Source organism: Vipera ursinii (genome assembly GCF_947247035.1).
Source record: "Vipera ursinii genome assembly, chromosome: 3".
Taxonomy (NCBI): domain Eukaryota; kingdom Metazoa; phylum Chordata; class Lepidosauria; order Squamata; family Viperidae; genus Vipera; species Vipera ursinii.
The window spans coordinates 51611612-51637937 of NC_139516.1; the positions used below are offsets into that span (position 1 = coordinate 51611612).

At 38.4% G+C, this 26326-nt stretch overlaps 1 protein-coding gene across 1 annotated transcript in view; it reads left to right on the plus strand.

Moving 5' to 3' along the window:
• The first annotated feature begins 468 nt into the window (after positions 1 to 468).
• Positions 469 to 26326, plus strand: part of CACNA1S (calcium voltage-gated channel subunit alpha1 S) — a 74654-nt gene continuing 48796 nt past the window's right edge. Inside the window, exons 1-17 of the mRNA XM_083358307.1 lie at positions 469 to 765; positions 7141 to 7246; positions 12093 to 12232; positions 13156 to 13289; positions 14125 to 14277; positions 14502 to 14707; positions 15677 to 15780; positions 16501 to 16649; positions 17386 to 17467; positions 17980 to 18140; positions 18673 to 18898; positions 21009 to 21216; positions 21901 to 22021; positions 23643 to 23757; positions 23922 to 24015; positions 25578 to 25647; positions 26036 to 26168. Coding sequence (XP_083214433.1) covers positions 602 to 765; positions 7141 to 7246; positions 12093 to 12232; positions 13156 to 13289; positions 14125 to 14277; positions 14502 to 14707; positions 15677 to 15780; positions 16501 to 16649; positions 17386 to 17467; positions 17980 to 18140; positions 18673 to 18898; positions 21009 to 21216; positions 21901 to 22021; positions 23643 to 23757; positions 23922 to 24015; positions 25578 to 25647; positions 26036 to 26168 — 2366 coding nt within the window. The 5' untranslated portion in view covers positions 469 to 601. The remainder of the gene's footprint in view (positions 766 to 7140; positions 7247 to 12092; positions 12233 to 13155; positions 13290 to 14124; positions 14278 to 14501; positions 14708 to 15676; positions 15781 to 16500; positions 16650 to 17385; positions 17468 to 17979; positions 18141 to 18672; positions 18899 to 21008; positions 21217 to 21900; positions 22022 to 23642; positions 23758 to 23921; positions 24016 to 25577; positions 25648 to 26035; positions 26169 to 26326) is intronic.

Below are 26326 nucleotides of genomic sequence, written 5' to 3' on the forward strand. Positions count from 1 at the left end.
CTGGAACAAGGGGTTGGGATTTGATGCCCTAAGCCTCAGAATCTATCATAATAGCCGTGAGTTATGATGTTTCTGGGGAAAGTTGTATCCATAATGAATCTGCTTGGCATCCTATGGGTATGGCTTTTTAGGCAGAGACTGTTTCAGGCTATTTGTTTAGTCATATTCTTAAAAATAAAAGATAGTGGGAAGGGCCAAATTTATGAATTAATATGAATTAAAACCGTTTGACTTTAAGATTGATGGAGAAGCCCACCTCCTTTCCTCTGACCTGGATTGGTAGCTCAAAAATGCCAATGCACCGAGTATGAAGAAGGAACAGCTGCTGAGGCCCTTTTGCTGTCTCAGGAAATCTGACAGCCCTGGGAGCCAGGCTGATGGCTAATTATAAACGCGTGCTTGGTGTACTTGTGTCTGGGGGAGGGCAACTGCCAGCCCCACAGCCCTATACTACACCGAGAAGATTGGGTCAACCGAAGCAAGAGATTCAGAGGGGGCTTGAGCTTCCCTGGGGCTGGGGAAGGGGGCCTAGCCGCGGGGCAAAGAAGAGGCAGAAGGGACAAGGCAAGTCTGGTTCAAGGAGGCAAGAAGGAGAGTTATTATGGAGCCCACATCTGCCCAAGAGGATAGCCAGAAGAAGAAGCAGCAGAAGGAAAAGGCTAAGAAAACGGCTCTGGAACTTCCCCCCAGGCCTGCCCGCTCTCTGCTATGCCTCACCCTCCAGAACCCAGTACGGAAGGCTTGCATTGCCATTGTGGAATGGAAGTATCCTTTGGGGGTAAAATATGGGGACGGGGGGGGGGTAGCTTCTGGAATGATCTGTGCTTGGCCCAGGGGCCAGCAACCAGGTGTAAACAACTGAAACTTGGAGGAAGCAAAGACGAAGAGGAAAAGCTGAGGAATATTGCTTAACAATGCAACTCTCTTGTGACTCTCTAGAAATGCAGGGATGGAGTCAGATTATGTGTTGGTCTTTGTCTCTTTTAAGAAAGGCACCAACAAACAGGGAAGAACTCAAGAGAAAAGCATTTATGTTGACCTTGCCTTCAAATGAATTACTATAATAACATGTATTTACTGATGTTGTAATTTCTCATTTCTCTAAAGCGGTCGTAAATGCTGATTTTGAAATAGAAGACCTGAATGCAGTCGAGATGGTTAATTTGTCTGGCTCCTCCACTGAATTACGCTGAGTTCAGAAATAGCTCTCTGTCCCTCCTTAACTGATTTTATAACTGAGAGGATATAATAACCGGGGTCAGAGAATCTTAAGCAGGAAGGTTCCTTACAAAAACATCAACATTTTTTTCCGTCCAAGGCTGCAGGATAGCTTTGTTCTAATTCAAAATCTAATTGATCATTACACAATGTCTTTTTTAAAATCTCTGTTCAGTTTTTATCCATTTGCTTACATAGTGTGAGTTATCTTATCCTAGTGTTTGTTGAATGGAGAAAGCATTCTTTTTATACAGTTTCTTATTCTCTCCCACTCTTTATGTTGGACTGTAATCTGGATGAGATGGATTTGTACAGACATATTATATGAAGTGTATTTAGACTAAAGTTAGAAGAATAAGGTATATGGGCAGAGGTGTTTATGGGCAGAAATTTGGATACGGTGATCTTCCTAGAGTCCTGTTGAACATCATAGTTGTAATCTGAATGTTAAAACAGATTAACAATCAGAAAAATAGTCAAACTGGCATGAGTTACAGAATGTGTACATTCAGTAAGCTATTTCAATGAAACTAATGAAATAGGGCAAATATTAATACAACCCTTGATGTACAACAGTTTGTTTAATGACTGTTCGTAGTTACAATAGCAGTGAAAAAGGTGACTTATGACCATTTCTCACCCTTATCAGCATCCCCATGGTCCTGTGATCAAAATTCAGATACTTGGCAACTGACTCATATTTATGACAATTGCAATGTTCCAGGATCATTTGCAACCTGACAAATAAAGTCAATGGGGAAGCCAGACTCCCCATTGACTTTATTTGTCAGGTTGTCAGATGTTTGTCAGATTCACTTAATATGTAACTTTAACAAATGTCTCACTTACCAACAGAAATTTTGGGCTCAACTGTGGTCGTAAGTCAAGGACTACCTGTATTAGTTAATGGATTGACCAAAGACAGAAAATGAACTTTTATCCTTTCCCTGTCTATATTTGGATAAAAACATGTGGCAGAACAAACAGACTTTAAATTCTGAATGCTGAAGCAACCAATTCACAGTGAGGCCAGATGGGGTGGTGGGAAAGTGGGGAATTGTTCAGTTCTTCTCTCAAAGAAATACATAAATCTTGGCCCAGCTATGGATAACCAACAGTAAAAATTTCATCAGCTGGAAAACTGCAGAAAATGAGTCTATAGGAAACAGATATTAGCACATTAGTGGCAAATTAGTTTCAGCTCTTAGAATGCAACTGGGAATGAGAACTAGAGAGCCAGTTTGGCAAAATAGTTAAGACACCAGCTTAAAAAGCAGGAGATTGTGAGTTATAGTGCCACTTTAGGTATGAAATTAGTCGACTGACTTTTGATCAGTCACTTTCTTTCAACCCAATTCACTTCACAGAGTTGTTGTCATGGGGGAAATAGAAGGAGAAAGGAGTATTAGGTATATTAGTTCCCTTGAGTTATTTATCAAAATAATAAAAGCAGGAAATAAAGTAGCATATTCCTTGTCCATATTACACATCCCTTCCTTCCTTCCTGATTTCTACCCTAGTTCCCCAACTCCTGGAACCAAGTGGGGAAAAAAACCCCCAAACCTCAGCCCTATCTTTCTAGTAGCACCATAATGGCCTCTTGTGCCCCGTCACTCAGATGTTTCCTACCCTCAATTTAGTGTAATGTGTGAATCTGTCATATTTCAATTAGTGATTCTTCTAATGCCTAGAGAGTGACAACAGATGGATGCCATGATAAATAGATTTGATAACAACTTCTGGATCAGTTTGAATATGCCAAGACTCATTGGGCTAATGCTGGTCACTACAGTGTTCTTTCTTGTTTGTAAAATAATATTTATAGATAGGAATACATGAGGAAAAAATGAAATGAGACACTTCACAGCTAGAGTCATACGTACGGCCATCCAAAGTTTACTTCTTGTCAGGTATTGGTAGAATAATAAGTCCAAGTTTATAATTATTATTTTCACAGCTAAAGAGCCTTTTTGGATTTGGGACTTGCTGGATAGATCTGGAATTATGACAGCATCTGGGGTTTTAGAGGGGAAACTTTTAGGCATTCACAAATTGGCTGTCAGTTATAAAATACCATCTATTTACTGGAAGATATTTTGATGAGATTTGTCTGTGTCCTTAATTCTAGCCCTCCAGGAAACGCTATTTCCCAGTTTACCTCTCTTTTTTTTAAATAATGCCTATAAGAGCTGATATGGAGCTCTAAAACTACCTGGGAAATTAAGATGATGCTGGAAGTAAACTGTGCTTTGTTCTACAACTTACTGAAAAATGAAGGAGAGAATGTAACTAGTCCTAAATGAGGTATACACAGCAGTGTACACTGGGCACAAGATTGCCTACCTCTGCTAGACGAATTTGAAATGCTTCAAGGAGTTCAAGAGGGCTATAGAAGTGCTTTAAAAGTACAGGTAGTCCTCAACGTACGACCACAACTGAGCCAAAAATTTCTTTTGCTAAGTGAGGCACTTGCTAAGTGAGTTTTGCCCCATTTTACGACCTTCCTTTCCAGGGTTGTTAAGTGAATCACTGCAGTTGTTAAGTTAGTAACACGGTTGTTAAGTGAATCTGGATTCCCCAGTGACCTTGCTTGTCAGAAGGTCTCAAAAGATGATTGGATGACTCTGGGACAACACTGCAACCGTCATAAATATGAGCCAGTTGCCAAAGCATCTGGATTTTGAACACGTGACCATGAGGATGCTGCAATACACATAAATGTGAAAAATGATCGTGTCATTTTTTTCAGTACCATTGTAACTTTGACCGGTCACTAAATCAACTGTAGTAAGTTGAGGACTACCTGTAATGTCAATCGACTGATCCTGCTGCATATCTTGATTTGAAGACTGTTGGCAAAAATTTTGGGACTTAACCAAAAGAAAGTGGCAGTACTAATGCAAGATCTTTGAAATAATTCAGCAGCTCAACAAATCCGTGTTTTTTTTTTGCCTGTAGCATTAGATTTCTGTGGAAACATAAAATGCTAAACAATCATAATGTAGGGAATTCTAAATGGAGGGCAGTGATGTTTTTCTTCAGGATTAACCAGAAGAGCAGATGCAAATATTATAAACCTTGAAAAGGCAAGACAGTAGCCTTGTCTGGAGCACTGTCTCAAAGTATGAGTGCATCAAACACACACACAAACACACACACACATACACCCCAACCATATATGCCTCATTTCTCTCTTTATCACAGCTGCTTGGTGTGTTCACTGTCCATCATTTTACTAATTACTCTAACACATCTCTTCTCCTAATTTAGCCATATGAATATAGTGCCTATTCTTCATTCTTCATGCAAACAACCCTGATTCCTTTGGCTTTGGTCACAGGAATTCTGAATGTACACACATTCAATTTAAAAGTACTCCATTTGTGTGTGTGTGTGTGTGTGTGTGTATTACATATAACATGGAGATAATTTTAGTGTTCGTGTTTTATAAGGTTTCTTCCTACGAACTATTTATTTCTTATGAAATTGAACAATTCCTTCTTCCCTGGGCTAATGCAAATGCTATTTCTGACCTTTGGTTTTTTTCAATCTGTGTTTGATTTTCCTTGTTTATGGTAATGAACTTGGTAATGATAAGTCAGAAAATCTCAGAACAGAACAATAATTTATGTTCTATATGTTGATCTATCCATCCATTTGTGGCAATGGCCTTCTGATGCTTATTCCCTCCTTCCTTTCTTTTTTTTTTACCGTCAATCAATTCCTTTCCTTTCCTTGCCATTGTTTGTGTTTTATTTAATCAGCATTTTCAGGGTTTGCTAAAACATAAATTATTTTCTTATCCTTGAAAGGCCAATTGCTTATTCTTTCTCAGGCTCTTTTGTTACTGAAGCATAATATTTTTATTGAGGAAAATATAATATTTTATATTACTTATAGTAAAAAGTTCCTTGAATTGAGCTCCTGGTGACTGCATGAACCCATCCATGTAATTTCATGAAAACCCTACAGCAGTGGTGTTCTATCGCAGTCTTGCAAGATTTCTAGCCAATACCAATGGGCCTAGGATTCCTTTGTGGTCTCCCTTAATTCGTATATGTGTATATGTGTGTACACATCAGCAAGTGTTGCGGGCCCAGTTGGCAAAAGAAAGTTCAGGACCGTATTGGTTGGAAACATGCAGAAGAGGCCTTCATCCTGCAGTGGATAGACAATGGCTAGAATGATGATGTGTATATGTATATGTGTACACACACAAACACATATACATATATACATCAGAGTTCTTTTGTTTTATTATTTTTCAATTGTAAAAAAAAAGAGAGTTTAACTTTTAAATAGCCATCTGGAATTTTGAAACCAAATTAGTTGGTCATAGTTTCTGTTTCTGAGTGATATTACTTTTTTGACATTTCTCTTGGATATTAGTTGCCCACATGGCAATACCACAAATTGCTACATCTTAGTTTCTCAGAATTTCTCTTTTTTTTCTTCATAGGTACAAAAAGCTCAATGACACCAAGAACAGCCTAGAAATAAATAGTGAAATCTTTTTTTATATATCAAAAAGTAACTATGTAGAGTCATTTTAAATGGAAGAGTTGTGAAGGGGAAATATTTATTATGTTATTTAGTGTTTTTCACATCATTTTTATCTAGTTGCAATCTGATGCTTAACTATGAATCTATCAGTCATAACCTTGCTGGCTGAGATTGTTTGGGGTCATAGTCAGAACATTGGTGGAAAACAATCACCACATATTATAAATGTGACAACAGCAACTGTATTAAGCAAATTTAGACTCCCATTTGAGAATGCACTGAAGCCCTGTCAGTCACCATTTCATATATGGTTGGATTCATCTCACGATTTACCCTGTGTACCTATGATGTTATTATATATCCAGTCTATGCACCATGCTGAGTCTATAGGGTAAGAATGTGTTTTTAACCTCTTTGATGTGGTGAGAAAGCACATTTATCACCCCCAAAGGCAAGAGTTCTCTCATGATGAGCAGAAAAGGGGGCAGTGAAATGTATATGAGAGTCAGAGAGAATTGATTAGAGGATGCCTTTTGCATCAAGTTACATTATATGCCTCTCAAAGAACCTCACATGCCTGCAGATAATAAACTGTCACAATCAGAAAATGATTTATGATAGATTAGAGATGCTTTTGCCCCAGCCAGGAAAGTAACCTTTCAAAGTGTTGCCAGACTAAAGTTGTGTTCCAGTGTAGCCAAGGATCATCACACCTCTGAGTGTTAACTAGGGCACTCTTTCCACAGTATCATTTTTACAATAAATTAGGTATAATTTAATTTAAAGATGGTTTAAAACAAAAGCCACAGGCAGCTCTTAACTGGATAATCCCTTGCAAAGCTAAGCAGGGTAAAACAGGATTATAATTTGGATGGGGGAACCACTAAAAAATCTCCTAGTTGTAGACTAGACTGGGAAGTTCCAAAAACATCCTGGGTGAAATCAGTGGTGACTGATTTCTCTGAGGTTGCCAATGAATCTATATGGTTGTCTCCGTGAAGTCACCAGCAGCTGAGTTCAATTCAAGTTAGTCTTTACTTTTTACCTAAATATGGAAAAATAGAAGAGTTTTATGCAATAGCATTCAACAGAGAATACTGCTATAGACTTAATGTCTTCTGCGTGTGTCTTATTGCTCAGTCTATAAATTTTCATTAATTATTGTTTGTTATCAACTAACATAGTTCTATCATGCATGCCAGAGTAGACTTTTGTACACATTCTTTCATCCAAATACTGTATTAGAAGTGCAGTTCCCAGAATCCTTAGCAAGAATGGCTGACTTAAGTGGTAAGCATGGGATGTGGAGAATGGACTAATATATCATTATTGTTTCTATTACTTACTGTTATTCCTATTATTACAGTCTTTGCCACAAACTATACAATCTAATCCCATGTTCCTTAACAAGCATCTTAGGCCCTTTGAGACCATCATCCTGCTAACTATTTTTGCCAACTGTATTGCACTGGCTATCTACCTGCCCATGCCTGAAGATGATACCAACAAAGTAAATTCCAGACTCGTAAGTCACTCCGATTTCTTTTACTCACTTTTTTTGGCCACTATTAACCTATTCAGAGCATGCTAGCTGGAGAATTCTGGGAGTGGAAGTCCACACATCTTAAAGTTGCTGAGGTTGAAAAACACTGCCTGAAGTGTGCTGGAGAACAGACTATTCTTTGCGACAGGACAAAATAGAATGATACTGTCTTTTCTCTGGAGAGAAGGAAACAGGTTCAAATGTTGATGTTTGAACTGTGTGTGTAAAAATGAAGGAAAGTTTGGGGGCTTTCTAAAGAATTTTTGTGTTTATTTCTTAATGTTTCATAATAGCTAGGAACAGTGGTTTCCTGAGGAACAATGTGATCACAATGTATGAGTTTCTGTGTTTGTGTGCAAATTAGTGACAGAGAGGGCATGCATAAAAGATGTTTTATTTATTTTTTCTCCTTTTTTTGACTTAGGAGTAAACCATCTAAGTAGAAATGCCTTATCCAAAGATCCATGGGAGTTCATTCTTGTATAGCTTTGGAGGTGGGAGTGGTGGGTGGTTTTGCTATCTGCAATAGTGTTCATTGTGGAGCAGTGGGCTAATGCCTCCTTAAGTAACACCAGCTGCCTGCAATTAGTGCAGGTTCGCAGGTTCGCATCCCACCAGGCTCAAGGTTGACTCAGCCTTCCATCCTTCCGAGGTAGGTAAAATGAGGACCCAGATTGTTGGGGGCAATTAAGCTGACTTTGTAATAATGCCGCTTGGGGTGTGTGTGAAAGCCCTAATAAGCAGGCATATACATAGAATGAAGGCTACTGCTAAGTTTGTAAAGCCGCCCTGAGTCTTCGGAGAAGGGCGGGATATAAATAGAATTTTTTAAAAAATAAAAAAATAAAAATTGTCCCTTGACTCCATCCTTCCCTTGTTCACTAGCATTTGGGAGCAGATGTGCAGATGCTTTATATAACTGCTTGCATATGTTTTTTTTTAATTGCAAAATGGGCTAACCTCTACCATTTGGAAATGTGTTATGTGTTGTTGTTTTTCTCTGCTTATCTTTTCATCTTTCCTGTTTGGTATAGAAATAACATTTTTTCCCCTAGGTATATACAGAGAGGGGAGAGTTCCCTGTAAATGTAGATTGAAAAAGAGAAACCTTGTTCAATTCTACTGGGGAGATTTAATTTGGGGGATTTAATGAGTGGGAGTCTTACATTTGGTTTCTCATGCTGAAAACTACATGTCAACTTATCATTCACTCTCCTTAGAATTAAAATATGCCTTTAGTTGAAAATGAGTAGTGGTGCTTAATCTTTTGTGCCATACAGAATACTGTGTTTGTATGGAAGGATGATGCCTCCAGATATCTGAGGCGGACTCTTGCTCATACATGATTTTGAGATAGGAAAAAGATGCACAGAGCATGTCTAGAGTTTACCTCTAAATGCTTCTACCTTGGAGCATCCCCTCCATACACTAATATATACAAGGTGTGTCCATGAGGCCAGCTAGTGTAGATTTTGCTTCAGATATCAGCATGTAAATTATGACAGAACTCTGGGAGACATATATTAGAATATTATAATGAGCATCCAAAACATTTGGAATGGGTATAAAGAAGGATGGAGTGAAAAAAACAGGAGGGTAGAAAGTATGCAAAGATTCAAATTCAGGCTGTTATATTGTCACACTGTAATGGCAAAGATAATGGAAGGTTTACTACAATAAAACGTTAGACAGGAACCATTAGTGATGATCAATCATCACCATCTCAGAGAAAAAAAGAAAAGAAAAGAAACATAGTGACATAAATCATACTAAACCAGAACTGTAACTTGGTACTGTAATTGCTGTTTTGTGGTCTGTTAATCCATCACTTATAACTTATCACTATGAGAACTTAGCACCTTTTAGGAAAAAACAATATTTGCATCTGGAAGCACCCAATTGATTTTTTTAGAAACATTGAAATAGGAAAGAGGTGAGCAGAGTGTGCACTACTGACCAGCAATGCTATGCAAGCTATTAAAGGCACAGGGGACTTATTCAAGATCTTTCTCAGCTGAGAAAGACAAATTAGGTTCCATGAAGTCCCTAGAAATGTTGACTCAGAGGGTCTAGCAGCTAAGGAGCCATCACAAACCTTGAAAAAAACTCCTTATTTGGAAAAGGAAATATCAATTGGGGGGGATCGCTATCTCATCCTTAACTCTCCCTAATTATTGCCATTGTGTCTACTTTCTTCTCTGTTACAATTCTGGTAACAGTCACTTAGGAGATGATTGGAGATGGCAAACATCTTCTCTGCCCTTAATTCAAACTGTTGAGTAGCCAAAACTACGTATGATTGATTGGCTGTTTAGCAGATCTACGCCCGCCCCACCGAAATTAGTTCACTAACCTCTTTTTATTTGTTTATATTTATTGTCAAATTTATACAGCCACCCAAAACAAGTGACTTCAGAAAGAGTGCAACAAAGCTAGTAAATGCTAAATACTAAACAGCAGCCACTATTTTTATTATTGTCATTAAAAACATTGCTTGCTATAAAAATGAAGCTAAAAAGATGAATTATTGGGCAAATGATTGTTAATAATAACAGCGCCACCAAAATAATTCACCAGTACCCTGAAGTTCCCGGAGCCGATGGCACAACCAGGTCTTGAGGGACCTTCAGAATGTCAAAAGTGATGAAACCAACCTCACTTCAAGAGGGGAAGATATTCCATAACGGATGCAACAGCAGAAAAGGCCTGCCCATCTAGAGTCAGCCAAATGTAGCACTCTAGCTGATGGAATCCGTGCCCTCTCTTCTGGATCTAGTGGGACAGGCAGATGTAATCAGGGAAGAGCGATCCTTCAGATAACTCTGTCAGTATCAGCTTCAATTTCAAGCTCAAACTTGCCTAACCTAATCCTGGAAAAGGCTCTAAAAATCCTAAATTTGTATATGGGTGTGTAGACTGGGAACTGCAGCTGTATGAAGCTGTAAGAGTCATCGGCAGCATTGAGGGGTTGAAAATAGACTTGGTTTTAGGTTAGCCAGTTTGGCAGGCTCTAGGCGGATGAGATTTTACAGTAGGATAGTGCTTTTTATATAGTTATAAGGTTGCTGTAAAATCATGATGTCATGATTTAAGTTGTAAGAACATACTACAGACATTTATTGTATGTTTATGATTGTCATACTTATATGCAACCAGAGCACTTTTGTTTGAGTAAATGTAAATTAACACCACATTGTATTATTTAATAGATCATTAAATAAACAATATTAGTTCTTATTAAAAGCATAAGCTATAATAAAACTAGTAATCTGTAAAGATGCCTTGGCTATGTTCTTAAGTCATAGTAAACCATCATTCTCCAATATAGTTATTAGTGTTTTTCTTCCACTTTCTGCTAATTGCTGTTTACTGTTTCATTTTTATATTGTGTTATCTTAACTATAATAAACAAGATTTGTCAGTGTTGGATGACAGAAATGGAAGCAAAGAGGAATACAAACGCTTGCCATTCAGCTTTTTCAAATAGGACTTCCAAACATGGTCTTTGTTGATTTGCAAATAGCTGCTAATAATAAATACTAGCATTTGCAATTGTTTTCCATAGGGGAAAGCTAAATCTGCAATGTATTTTCCAATGTATTAAAAAAGAAATGTTTGCCATTGTGTAATAGCAATAGAATAATACTGTGGCATATATAAAGGACAGATTCACAGATGAAACCAAAGAAGGGTCTGGAGCTACAGTATATTCAGTGTACTGCATTCAATCTTAACAGTTCACATGTGCTATAATTAAAATATATATATATATATATCAGGAATTAGGATTTCAGCAACAGAACATTATTAATACATGTTATATATACCAAATACAGCACAGGTGCTCTGGCTAAAATTTGGGGTTGGTTTAGATTCTTATGAGGGATATAGAAAGTAATGTGTAAATTGGTCCAGTCAAAGAACTTGGACATTTGGAATAATGTGTCCAGTTCTGGAGACCTCACTTAAAAAGGGCATTGATAAGATTGAACAAGTCCACAGACAGGCAACAGAAATGGTGCAAGGTCTGAGGGACAAAACATATCTGGAGAGATTGGAAGAACTGAATACGTACAGCCTGGAGAACAGAAGAGAAAGGGGTGACATGATTGAACCCTTTAAATATACTAAGGATGTATATAAGGTTCTAGAAGGCAGTATTTTCAATATTAAGCAAAAATCAAGAACATGGGGGCATAACCTCAAACCAACAGGAGAGGAGTTCAGAAGTTATGTTAGAACAAATTACTTCACGGAAAGAGTAGCGGAAGCCTGGAATCAATTTTCAGTGGAGGTAGTGGGTCATTCATCAGTAGCTGAGTTTAAACATGGTTGGGATAAACACCTATCCGTCATCTGACAAAGATTAGGAAATGAAATCAAACTTTAAAATAAAACATAAAAGTGATAAATAATAATTGTGTCGATATCTGTAACACCATCTAACATCTGCCTATCCTAGGTCCTTGGGAAGCACTTGACGGGCAATCAAAATGCCAAATCTAGTCTGAACATCTGGCTGACTGTGCGATGAACCATAATAAATAAATAAATTAAAAAGAAAACAAACAATAACAAAAAAAACCCTTAAAGGGCAGATTCCATGGACCACTAGGTCTTTTTCTACTGTCTGGTTTCTATGTTTCTGTTTGTAAAGCCTCACAAGCTTATGTCTTTTAGAGGTCAAAACAATGGCTGATGGTCACTTGTAAAGAAATACAGAGATTTTTTTCTCAAGTAGCACGGTATGCAAGCAACCTAAATAAAACTATAACATATATTTACTAACATTGTACATCTTTCCCCTCTTTTTTTCTGTATCTTACAGGAGAAGCTAGAATATTTCTTCCTGATAGTATTTGCCATTGAGGCAACGCTAAAGATAATTGCCTATGGGTTTCTATTCCATGCAGATGCTTACCTCCGGAATGGCTGGAATGTGCTGGATTTTACGATAGTCTTTTTGGGGTAAACAAATTCATTTTATTCAACTTTCTCTGCGGTGGAAGGAAAACCAAGTACACTAAAATTGTTTGAATGGTGTTTGTTTTTGGAAAATTTACATAGTACACTGTAAGTCAGAGGTGTCAAACTCACAACATCACTTGACGTGTCGCGACATATCACGACTTTTTTTTTATCAAGGATCACAATAAAGATTGACCTGCTTATCTATAAATACATACATACAAACAGGAATAGCAAGTTGCTTATTCTCCCGTTTAGGCAACATTGAATCTGAGCGAGGGAGCAATCTAGCACCAAGTGAATCATGTAGCAGAAATGTACAGCCTTTGTGGGTCAGCTGAGTCCTTTTTCCCCACTCAGTGATTCCCAATTTGGGGGTTCTGGCTGTCACTGGAGAATAGCCACTCTCCCTATTCATTGATGATGGGAGCTGCAGCTCATCATCCCAAACCAGCATTTTTCTCTGACTCAAAGCAAAAATAACTTTTATCTAGTATATACATTCTATATTCAGTCTATTATCAGTATTCTACTAATATGGATACACAAACAATAAAAAGCTGACTCTGCTACCTTTTTTTCCTATAAAGCCACTATCAAACAGAAAATATATTGAAGTACCCACACAGGTACAGAGAGCAAACTATATATTTTTTTGCCATGCAGTTTTCTACTGTGCAAATGAATGCCATTTTTGCCACTTCATCAAAATGACCTTTGGTTGAACAAGATCTGCTAACCCGTGTGATATGTTGTATTAAAGAGCTACAGTTTTTCAGAGAAAAAGATAACAGCAAAATTCTATTGCTTCTACTGGAGGAAAATCTTTCATCCGTAAAGACCATCTTTTAATGCTTTAGCTTCCTCTGGTGACTTCTACATTATTCCCACCTATATTTTTTCACTCTCCATTTCTTCTGAAGGGTCTTCACAGTGATCTTGGAGAGAATCAGTTTGATGGACAGTGCGCTTCTTAGCGGGCAAGGTGGTTTTGACGTCAAAGCTTTGAGGGCATTTCGAGTGCTGCGGCCATTACGTCTGGTGTCAGGGATACCAAGTGAGTAAAATGTCCTAAGGTATTTGATAAATGGGTGGCTGTAGGAAGCCAAAACAGTGGTGAAAGGATACAATTCCCATGAGCCATTTCACCCACAGAGCAACTGAGAAATAGTATTTTAATACAAATATGTTGACACTTGAACTTATTTCTGGAAATGAGGGGGCAAATAGATGTAGCCCAAAGGAGATAGTGTTAAAAAACTGTGCTATTTTCGTATTGTATTCACACTTACTGCCTGATTCAACTAAAGTTCAGCCTTGCAGCTTAAACTAAGAATTAGTCCTGTTGACAGGTTCTTGTAAGACTCTGAAATATTGATTTATTGAATTTATTTGCCGCCCATCTCTGGGAGGCTGTGTTTAGTAGCTTTAAGAATTGGCAATAGAGGAAGAAGCCAATAAGCAAGTGGCATCTTATTCATCACATAAGATTGCATGATGGTGGCCAGGTCCGGACAATATTACTTACACTAGAATTGAAATCTGTTGAATTATGGAGACCATTCTGATTTCAAGATGTTCTATTTCAATTTGTTTCAATGAGTGTGAAAGATGGGAGCTCTACTCCAGAAACATATAGGGAATGAAAACTTGAAATTTTATGATATAGAAATGAAACTGGTTTAAGATGTTTTCTTCAGATCTGTTGTATCTGTTGCTATGATAATAGCACCAGTATGAGATTTGGTATATCATCTGGTATTAGTTACCAGAGCATGTTACAGATGGGCATAAAATTTAAAGTTGTCAGTGGGGTCATAGAACAATATATGATAGAAACTGTAAATTCAGAAGCTACACTGAACAACCTGTTCCCTTTCTTCCTGTTTTAGGTCTGCAAGTAGTACTGAACTCCATTATCAAGGCCATGTTGCCACTATTCCATATCGCTGTACTTGTTGTCTTCATGCTTATTATCTATGCCATAGTGGGCCAGGAACTCTTCAAGGGCAAAATGCACAAGACCTGCTATTACAATGGGACAGGTATGGAATGTGCTGCTTAATGTAATCATAATAAATGAAATATAAGAAATATGTGGGCTGACCCCACTGATTCTGACTGTCTTTGAATGAAGATAGGTGTGAAGTTACTGCCTCTGAAACTCAGTTAGAATAGAGACCAAACACATGTTGAGGTGTATGGATGCAAAGAGGTGCGAGCCATTCTCCACAGAGTCTCACATTTGGCCCTCTGTTTCCTTCCTCAGATATCTTGGCCACTGTGGAACATGAAAAACCAGCTCCATGTTCTACCTCAGGTCATGGGCGCCCCTGCACTATTCCTGGTTCTGAGTGCAGGGGCCCATGGGCAGGACCCAACCATGGCATCACTCACTTTGATAACTTTGGGTTTGCTATGCTGACCGTCTACCAGTGTATCTCCATGGAGGGCTGGACTGAAGTTCTTTACTGGGTAGGCTGAGCATGAATAATATTTGTGTAGGCCACATTGATCATGTTGCAAATCATAGAATATGAAGCTGTAGGGATGAGGTTATTGGATGGTCTTGTACTTTGCACCTTGAGATTGAGAAGTAAATGATACCTCCACCGAAAGTTGCCCATACATAGGACATGAGCTATTTTCATATCCTAGCTACAACCATTCCTGGCAGTTAAAAAAAATCTAATAATAAAAATGACAGCACAATTCAGTTTTCTGAGGTTCTGTGGTTGCCTTCCTCTAATAATGCATAGCAGATTCAACCCTCTTGCTTTTCTCTCCACACATATAGCAAAGTACCTGGAGCATACTCACTGTAGAATAATACCATTATTCCTGTAAATTGGTCTTTTCAAGGAAAACAAAATTAATTCCTCAGGATACAAGTCTCTACGGAATGCACATAAAATTATTTAGATGTTACTTAAGTGGGATCTAGTAGCAAGATACTGAAAATATATGATATAGTTAATCTTAAAGGCTTTTATCCTGTTGTCTTTCAAATCAATAGTAACTCAAACTAGAACCAATTTATTGAAGTAGATATTGCAAGAGACCCTAAAAGGAGCTTAGCCCTCATCTTTAACAATAGTGATTCATTATATAGGGACAAGAAGGAGTAAGGGGATGCCTTAGGCTGTCAGTTTGGCTAATAGGCTAGAAACCAGGAAGCTATGAGTTCTAATCCCAACCTAAAGGTATGAAAGCCAGCTGGATGACTTTGGACTAGTCCAACTCACCTCACAAGTTTATTGTTGTGGTAAAAATAGGAGGAAGAAGGAGTTATTTATAAAAATATAAAGGTGGCGTTTAAAAAAATGTCACTTTTGTTTGATTTGGATCCCAGATACTTTTCCTAGAAAATTAGTGGAGATTTTTCAGTGGTGGGAATAATGATGTTTTTAATAAAACAGTATCTACTGTTCTGTTCTGTTTTAGGTGAATGATGCCATTGGGAATGAGTGGCCTTGGATCTACTTTGTCAGCCTCATCTTACTTGGGTCCTTTTTCATACTTAACCTGATCCTGGGTGTGCTCAGTGGGTAAGCAATTTTCAGAAACGAGAGCAATTTTCAGAAGCAATCTTTTCTGACACATCTCTCACAAACCACTTTTTTTCTTAATGATTTTTGATCAGAAATAGATTGACACAGTTGTTTCTACACATCTCAGCAAATCCATTGTCAGAAAAAAATTCCTTTAAATTCTATTTGTAAGATGGTAAAATTACCCCAAGGTCTTTTCAATCCAAGTCAATAGATGGGGCAGGAGGCATTGAGTTTAAATGAGTGCCCCAAAAAGACACTATTTATTTTTTAAAAATATTCAGAATAGGCCTCATGACAGGGAAGGATGCTTTATTAAGTTCTCATTTGTTGTTATTTTTTAAATTATTGTCTGTAATTTAATGTAAATGGCCAAGATGTCTCTTACTTTCTGAAGAGATTTGTCTCCACTTACTTCTTTATTTGTAACTTACAATTCCTATGATGAAAATCAGATTGAATAATTCAAATGAAGGGAAGGCTCTTGAAATGAAAATTTAGGCCCAAAGATTATTTGTTTCTACACGGGTTATCATTAGTATGAGAAATCTAAAAGTTCTGATTTGATTGTGGGATATTTTCCACACAAGTAAAAGGTGGGGCATTTTCATTATGTGTTTTGAATCTAAAATGCAATGACTTGCCTAAGGGTGTCCCTTGCTCACGGGCTTAACTGATATGTTGTGCAATGCTCGTGCTCATCTGAGTTTATTCCAGGGAGTTCACCAAAGAGCGTGAGAAAGCTAAATCAAGGGGTACCTTCCAGAAACTGAGGGAGAAGCAACAACTGGAAGAGGATATGAAAGGCTACATGGATTGGATTACTCATGCAGAAGTCATGGACAGTGACCGGACACGCAGGGAAGGTAGTATTTTCTTTCAGCAGGATTGCCTAATCAAATGAAAGAAATAGCTTTATAGTATATGTTTTATGGACCAGAACGTCCTGCAATAAAGCTTCTAACTACAGGAGCTTTCAGAGCAAGCTGCTTGATCAAAGTCCCAAACTAGACACCATAACCATAGTGCATAAAGAATCATGATATTTTGTTCGAAAAAGATATGAGAATGAATTAGAAAAACATGGCTTAAGTTACGATGTTTGCAAATATCCATGTTTGTCTTTTAGGTGAACTATTGCTATCATCATGAGACTGATGATTTTATGATAGTTAGCTAGCTAGATGATAGAATAGATAGATGATAGATAGATAGATAGATAGATAGATAGATAGATAGATAGATAGATAGATAGATAGATAATAGATAGATAAGTAGGTAGGCAGGTGGGTGGGTGGGTGGGTGGATGGATGGATAGGTGGGTGGGTGGATGGATGGATGGATGGATGGATGGATGGATAGGTGGGTGGATGGATGGATGGATGGATGGATAGGTGGGTGGGTGGATGGATGGATTGATAGATAGATGATAGAGCTATAAGTAGATTATAAAAATCATCAGTATGTATATACAACAGAGTTGCTGAACTGTTCAATATTTGTTAACATAAATTTCTATTTCTGTAAGTAAACTTTGTGATAACAATCTATAGCTCTGTTAATTAATTCTGCAAATGTGTTACTTATGTTTAAATTTCATAGGAATGAGATCCTCAGATGACGGTGGGTCAGAGACAGACAGTCTATACGAGATTGAAGGAATGAATAAATGTATTCTCTTCTTGTAAGTAGAGGCATTAAAATCTCAGTAAATTCATATCCTGTAGTTTGGTGTTACATAAATCAAATCATTTTGAAGGACTCTTAATCTCTGGAAAATCATTTCCTGTGAAAAATTTGCATATTTTCGGTGAAGAAATAAATGATACAGTTTGTAATCCAACATACATGTAGGATGGTTTAAGTGTTTCCTACTAATAATGGGGGCAAGTACAGTAATATATATTTGAAACGTGGTGCCACAGTAGTGCACCTGCTTAAAAAAGATCTTCCTGACAGTGTTTCTCAACCTTGGTAAGTTTAAGTGATGTGGACTTCAACTCTCCGAATCCCCCAGACAGCATATGCTGGCTAAAGAATTCTGGAAGTTGAAGTCCACGCATCTTAAAGTTGTCAAGGTTGAGAAACACTGCCCTAGAAGATGTGGGATTCAGAAGGCTTTGCATTATAGGGCTCCATTGTAGAGACTGGGAAATAGATCTAACTGCCCTTATCCTCATTTTAAATCTCTTCTAGTCGGCACTGGCGACGATGGAACCGTCTTTTTCGCAGAAAATGCCGTGAAATTGTTAAGTCAAAATTTTTCTATTGGGCAGTGATCTTGATTGTTGGTTTGAATACTATTTCCATAGCTACCGAGCATCATAATCAACCTGGCTGGCTGACCCATGTCCAAGGTGAGCTGGGCATTTAGTTTCTCAGTATTTTTCAGATTCTGATTAAAAGTGGGGGACTATGACATTGTCTGTTCAAACATGAGATTCTATTTGTTTTTCAATGCACCGGCCTCGTATCTATTTCACAACAATGATATTCTCATAGCACTTTTTTATTTATTTGCTGTTCTGTCACCAGTTGCAATACATTCAGTTTTATCTTAACATAAATCTTCTCAGTCCTCTTATGCTTTGGGGTGAAAAAATGTTAAATGAACTTTCATGTGTGTCTTCCCATGATGAGAATCATGGGATTACTCTTCAATAGACTCTAACTCTTCTCCTCAATCTGCAAAGAATTACTGGTGGGGGGTGGGGGCCTGCAGAGTGTGGCCAAAAACAGTCAAAATGACAACATGCAGAGCATCAGTCACATCATCATGCGTGCCACTGTGACTTTGTTTCGATTCTGTGGACCACAGCATTTGAGGAAGACCTGATGGCCAGAACATATCCTGTCCTTTCATCACTAGTGAAACTTTTCTGCTTACAGATGTGGCTAACCGAGTTCTTCTGTCCCTCTTTGCGGTGGAGATGATTCTGAAGATGTATGCCCTGGGCCTCCGTCAGTACTTCATGTCTCTCTTCAACCGCTTTGATTGCCTTGTGGTGTGCACTGGAATCTTGGAGCTCATCCTGGTAGAGGTCATTTCCATGACACCCTTGGGCATCTCTGTTTTGCGATGCATTCGGCTGCTGAGACTCTTTAAGATAACCAAGTGAGTTTCCTCTCTGGGATAAACAGAGCAGAGTTGAAAAACATCCCATTCGTATATAATGGTTATTTCTAAAATTATCTCCTATTCCCACAAGTCTTTTTTTTCAATATGAAGCCAGGGATACAGAATGCACAAGGCTACAGTATTTTCCATTTAGAGGGCACTTTCAGTGTACATGCTAAATTGTGATTCCTCAGTTAATGCTGAGAGCAGCATTTCTGGAGAAATAGATCAATATATTATAACAAGGATATGTATGTCTGTATGTTTGCGTGCCCACACACACGCGTGTGCGCACACACACACACAAAATTTAAGGCGTATAACCTGGACTTTTAATTAGGAACAGCAGCACATATGCTTTCTAAGAAATATCCTTGAGATTGTGCTTCAATATCCTTAATATTGAAACTTGTCCAGATTACTCCTCTCTTCTCAAGTCACCTTAAATATATGCTGAGCTCTGATTTGTCCGGCCCTATAAAATTCAACAGGGTGGTCAGATCCAACGGCAATGATGAATAGATATATATGACATCTAAGATGGCTTAGATGTGCATCTTTGTAGTCAAAAGTGTTCAGCCTGCCTGGAGGCTACAGAGAGAGAATGAGAGAAAAAGAGAAAGATTTCTTCTGATCCCTAAGTCCCTGCCCTTGTATACCTATATTTGAACACCAAGAAATTGAGTCATCAGTTCTTCACACCATAAAAATGATTTTAGGGAAGTCATTGCCACAAGATGCAGCTACGGTGGCTGCTAAATTGGATTGTTTTTTTAAAGAAAGGTTAGATTACTTTAAATAAACAAACAAACAAATAAATAAACAAACAAATAAATAAATAAATAAATAAATAAATAAATAAATAAATAAATAAATAAATTAGTAACAGTGTCTTCCTGATTTTCCTGAGAGCTGAAATTACTGAGGGTCAGAACAGCGATATATCATCTGCTGCATTTATTCTTCAGGGCATCCTGACTAGGGGAAGAAGGATTACAGCATCTTCATAAGTCGTTGGAGGTTAAATTAATAAAATAAATATTGAGAGAAGTGACTTAATTTTGATTAACTTGCTGCTTCCTTATTACTGTTGTTCTTGAAATACATGGTTAGAATTTAATTTGTCATTAAGTTGTTAATTTTATTTTTACACTTCTTGTTTTATGATAAAGTGTGTTTACGATTTGGGACGGGCACACAATTTGAAAGATCCCTAGTGTGAAAACTGTGATTGATTCTGCCATCCAGTCCACTCCAATCTATCAAGGTGTGGGGCTTATTGTTATGGCTGAACTGGTATTGGTTGATGGTATTTGCCCCTCCCCCTCATGACAGGTAGCCTCAGACACCCACATCCATCTCTACTAGGTTCCAAGCCTGGCTGGATGAGAAGGAAGGGAGGTGATAGGAGGACTCAGACCAAAATAGTATGTACATGCTGTGCCAAGGAGCTACACTGAATGTATTCCTGTCTGTTAAAATAGCTACAGTCTTGGATGGCCCTCCTCAACTGTGAAGGCACCAATTGTGAGAACCTGCAATTCTTTCTTCTATGAACAAATAAGCTGTTAGTGGCAGCTGTAATAATACAGGTAGTCCTGTATTATTCATTTAGTGACTATTCGAAGTTATGACATTGGAAAAAAAAGCGACTTTTGACTGCTTTTCACACTTACGACTGTTGCAGCATTCCTCTGGTCACATGATCAAAATTCAGCTGCTTGGCAACTGGCTCGTATCTATGACAGTTGCAGTGTCTCGTGATTATGTGATCCCCTTTTGGGACCTTCCGACAAGCAAAGTTAATGGGGAAGCCAGATTCACTTAACGACCGTGTTACTAATTTAACAGCTGCAGTGATTCACTTAACAACTGTGGCAAGAAAGGTCATAAAATGGGGGGAAACTCACTTAACAATTGTCTTTCCTAGTAATGGAAATTTTGGCCTCAATTGTGGTCGTAAGTTGAGGACTACCTATAGTGATTTAGAACTTTTCCTCTTCTAGATTCCCATCTTACTCTGCTAGCTAACTTGGCTGATTTGCATACACTCCCAAATTTTCTCTACTATGATAATGAATCTTATAATCCTTCTCTTTTTCTCCAGGTATTGGACCTCGCTGAACAACCTGGTGGCATCTCTGCTGAACTCCGTGCGCTCCATTGCCTCCCTCCTCACCCTCCTCTTCCTCTTCATGGTCATCTTTGCCCTCCTAGGGATGCAGCTTTTTGGAGGGCGGTTTGACTTTGATGATACGGAAATAAGACGCAGCACCTTTGATAACTTCCCCCAGGCTCTCATCACTGTCTTCCAGGTACAGTTAAAGTCAAGGTTGTTGACTTTATTTCAATTTCTGAAATAAATTTGATGTCTAAGTGGGTAAATCAGTAGGAAAGTAGGTTGTGGAATGGGTAGGTCATTTGGCAGTGTGTGTTTGTGTATGTGTGTGTGTGTGTGTGTGTGTGAGAGAGAGAGAGAGAGAGAGAGAGAGAGAGAGTGAGAGGGAGGGAGGGAGGGAGGGAAAGAGAGAGAGGGACGAAGGAAGAGAGAGAGAGCACAAAATGTGACTGCAATACTTGTGACATTTCTGGACAATCATAAGCCTCAATTGATATATATTTGGTAGCAATTTTCAGCCATTGTGCTAGTAATCTCTCCCCTATTCCTCCCTGCCTTCCTTTGCTTTTTTTGATGAAGAAAAAAAAGTGGGAGCTCAACTGGTCACTATGCAGGAGGGAGCAAAGGACTAGTAACAAAGCAGTGCTTTGGCTATAGGAAAGAGTGAAGAAATTCAGCAGCCAGGAGTTGGGACAAGGTGGGAGTTCCCAACCTGTCCTAAATCCCAGAGGAAATGTGGGACAATAATTAATAATAATTAATCAGTTCAATTACCCAGGCTCCAACACACTGAAGGAGATTTAGATTTTTCACCTTTGTTTGAAAGCCAAACATTTCTAGATGATTTCCAGTGCTTTCAAAATATTTTGTCTCTTCCTAGGTCCTGACTGGGGAAGACTGGACCTCTATCATGTACAATGGGATTATGGCTTATGGAGGGCCTTCCTATCCTGGTGTGCTGGTCTGCATTTATTTTATTGTTCTGTTTGTATGTGGGAATTGTATCCTTTCTTTAAACAGTGTTCATATATTAAGTGAAATACTTGACTGTTGTTGTTAGTTGCAAAGTCGTGTCTGATCCATTGCGACCCCATGGACAATGTTCCTCCAGGCCTTCCTGTTCTCTACCATCTTCTGGAGTCCATTTAGGCTCACGCCTACTGCTTCAGTGACTCCATCCAGCCACCTCATACTCTGGAAATACTTGACTAGTGATGGGCTGTAAGGTATTCTTACAAAACACTGCCATAAAATGCAATGCAGTAATGCCCTTCTCAAAATATAGCAACCACTAACATAAACAGGAGAGCCTCAGTTACTTGGAAAGATAGATTACCACCTTCCATTTTATGCAACTTAGTGATTCCCTATGGAAGCAGGCTGTGCTTAGAAAAGTTTCATAGAATGCACAATCATATCATGGGTAAAAGCTGGCTGAGGAATTCTGGGAGTTGGAGTCCACCATCTTAAAATTGCCAAAGTTGAGAAATAACGGTTTAACGTATTCAGTAATTTCCAGTACTGGTGGGGGTTTGATCATCAGAGGAAGACAGGTCCCTATTACATATGATCATGATTTCACTTTCATTCTCTGATTTTCTTCTGCACATTGGCTGGATAAATGTCAGCCTTTCCTTCGCCCTTGCTGAAATGTGGAATGGTTTTGTTTTTTGCTTTGTCCATAACCATGTTTGATGCTGTTCTTCACGTCAGGGGTGTATATGAATAGTGTTTTTGGGATTTATTACTTTCCTTTCATTATCGGGTCTGTTCAACTATGCTGATATAAAAAGCAAACATGAAAAAATACTCTTAAGGGGTATGCTATCTTTATAGTCATGTGAAATCATATCCCTACTATGGAGATAGATAAAGGTCTTAGTCCCAATATTTTTTATTTCTTTATGTACTGCACGTTATCCCCTCCCTTCTTTCCTTTGGGAGTTCAAATTGGCATACAGTAAGATCTTGGTTTATGTTATCCTTATTACAACAAGTTGAACCGGGATAGAGTGATTGTCCCAAAGTCACCCAGGAAACTCCTTGGTCAGGTTGTATAATTAAAGTCCCAGTGCAGCACCTTAAACACTATATTACTCTGGCCCAGCTATTCACTTACATCTTCAGATATTGCTAAATACATCATAGCTAGTTTTGCTTAATGCTTTATGGTTTTATCACTTTTTTAATTGACCATATCCCACCTTGTCTTCTATGGATATAGGAGAAATTTAAAATGTTTGAAATAAACAAATAGAGAATTATTTATTTGGCCATTAATGAACTCTTAGTGTCTCTTTCTGCCCAGCAAGTCTGAGTTGAATTCAGACGAGCAGCCAATGCCTTTTCTTACCTGACAGCTCAAGAAATGGCCTTGTCTGTTCACAGTTTTGACAAATACCCCACGTTTTGCAGTAATGATAATATGTCCATTTCCTAACCCCTGAATTTCTTCCAATCTCTCAGATTCAATGATATCAGAAAATTGGCTGGGTGTAACCTGTTATCAAGTGAAACTTTCGAAGAACGATAGAAGTCTCGATCCATGGTTTCTGTATGATGTAAATCCACATTGTAAAATTCCTTAGCTTTTCTCTCTCCCCCCCCTCCTCCTTATCTTAGACATCTTGCTGAATGTCTTTTTGGCTATTGCTGTGGACAACCTGGCTGAGGCAGAAACATTAACATCTGCCCAGAAAGCCAAAGCTGAAGAGAAGTTGTGGAAGAAAATGACCAGGTCAGTTCTGCCTTCTGCTGCTGATCCTGACATTCATACCTTTGGGGTTCTAGACTGCTCTATGTCAACTGTTGTAACTCTAAGCTTCTTTAATATGCCTCCCCTACTCCATTCCACCTGGCTTCTCTTCCCTGTGCCCTTTCTGTTTTGGTTCTTTTCTGTAGAGGTTATCCTGAGAAATCTGAAGAAGAAAAGCTCTTGTTAGCCAAGAAGCTGGAAATGAAAGCAAGGGGAGAAGGAATTCCCACCACAGCAAAGGTCAGATGGGGATGGCAGCTACCAAGGCTGCACTTTATCTCTGTTTAGCCTTTTTTTTTTGCTTGTTTGGGTATTTGCATCTAGCTTTTGAAGACAAATGTCCTGTAAAAAATGGCTTATAAACTATTTGTGTATAAGAACAGACGATATCGTTATAGGCAACTCACTTGTCCCAACAGTGAAATTTTCTAAGATCGCAAGCATTTACCTAGTTTTCATTCCTTTTCAGTTAAAACCATTGTTGTTTGATTATAGTTTTGTTTAATAATCAATACTGAGGCTGCCCAAATATATATACAGTGTGCATATATGTGTGTGCGTACAGCATTAAACATTCTCACACATATTCTAAAGTTTAGCCAGCACCACTCTAGAATTTTTTTTCCCCAAAGCCTACTCAGCTGTGCACATTTTTTTTCTGTGTCCCAGGCTTTTTCTGACTAGGTGACATTATCCCCAGTGCAGGGAAGAAAAACAGGGCTCATCTGATGTTGGGAATGTTAAAGGCAGCTTGTGAAAGCCATTACGTCTAGTTACTCATCTTAACAAAGTGTAATACTGAGAAAGCTTGCAAGATATATTTACTAGTTACCACTCCCATCAGATGAATTTTCCTGGGAAATGAATTCCTCATGGACTGAACTACCAACTTGTTTTTGATGCTAATTATTTGACTTGCGCCGTGATTGAGAATAGTAAATGAGAGTATATGGGTCTTAAGGATGAAAGGTAGTCCTCATTCAGGATCCAATCTGGGTCTGTCACTGGGACCAACGGTTTAATCTTCTGAGCTTTCGGACCCGAACGGGAGCCCATCTTCAGGGAACTTTTTTGTAGCGGAGTGTGTGCTTCGGGTTGTTCTGTGTGTGGCATTTATATGGTGCCTGAAGTCCTCATTCACTTTTTCCCCAAAGAAGGCCGTTATTTTAGATCGAGGCTGAGAAAATATCACTAATAAAAGATACATAGGTTCCAAAATAGGTATGATAGGCGTTTGCTATTTCATTTCAGTGACAATCTTCTGGAGGGCACATTCACACCCAGAAGTCCCTTTACTTTTTATTTAAAAGCATGCAGATTTTATTACAGGATTTCCCAAACTTTGAGGTGTATCTCCCTCCCATTTTTACAATAAATCCACCTTCCCCAATGTTTCACTGTAATGTTTTCATTGTACATTTGTGTTTATTTATTTGTGTTTGGATTTTTAAGGGAAGTGTGTCATTACAATTTCACTAAAGGGGCACGTGATTGCAAAATAAAAATAAAAAATGGAACCGCTGCTTTATGTAATAGAATGTTATTCAATAAAACGACCATCCCGATGTTATATGACAGTGACTTGTATAAACCAAAACCATATGGTGTTTTCACAAATAAGTCCAGATGTGTATAAAATAGTCCTGGATACCACTTCAATTGCATGCATTTAGATATACTGCTGTTTGTCAATCCTCTTTTTTTTGCTCTGCTCTTAGTCTCAGCCAAGTAGCACACACTTTTCAGCAATATTGTAGCAGAGCTGCAGCGCTTAATTTCTTTTTCATTGTTTTCCTGCTTAGTTAAAAGTGGATGAGTTTGAATCAAATGTTAATGAAATCAAGGACCCATACCCCTCTGCGGACTTCCCAGGTAAGCAGATTTCAGTGCCATTTGTTTTTGGCAGTTCCATTACATGTTAAATAAAAGGGAAGTATTTGTATAAAGCAGTGGTCTTCAAACTTGGCCCTTTTATGACTTGTGGACTTCAGCTCCCAGAATTCCTCAGCCAGCAATGCTGGCTGAGGAATTCTGGGAGCTGAAGTCCACAAGTCATAAAAGGGCCAAGTTTGAAGACCCCTGGTATAAAGTATATTGTCTAACACGGACAATCAGTGTTTCTGAGTCTTAGTAACACCTAAGGATGGAAATTACATGATTCTCATAGTGCAAAAATAATATTGAAAACCTTCAGTTTTTTTTAAATCTACAATTAATGACTAGATGGGCATTAAGTTTTTCTGTAACTATTTTCCTACAGGTGATGATGAGGAAGATGAACCTGAAATTCCACTGAGCCCTAGGCCACGTCCCCTAGCTGAGCTGCAGTTAAAGGAAAAAGCAGTGCCCATGCCTGAAGCAAGTTCATTCTTCATCTTTAGCCCAACCAACAAGTATGCCTCCTTCCTTCCTTCCTTCCTTCCTTCCTTCCTTCCTTCCTTCCTTCCTTCCTTCCTTCCTTCCTTCCTTCCTTCCAACAAGCATATTGGTCCTCCAACTCTATGAATAATAATCAAAGCTATTACTGCGCCAGTAAAAGTACTGAAGTGGG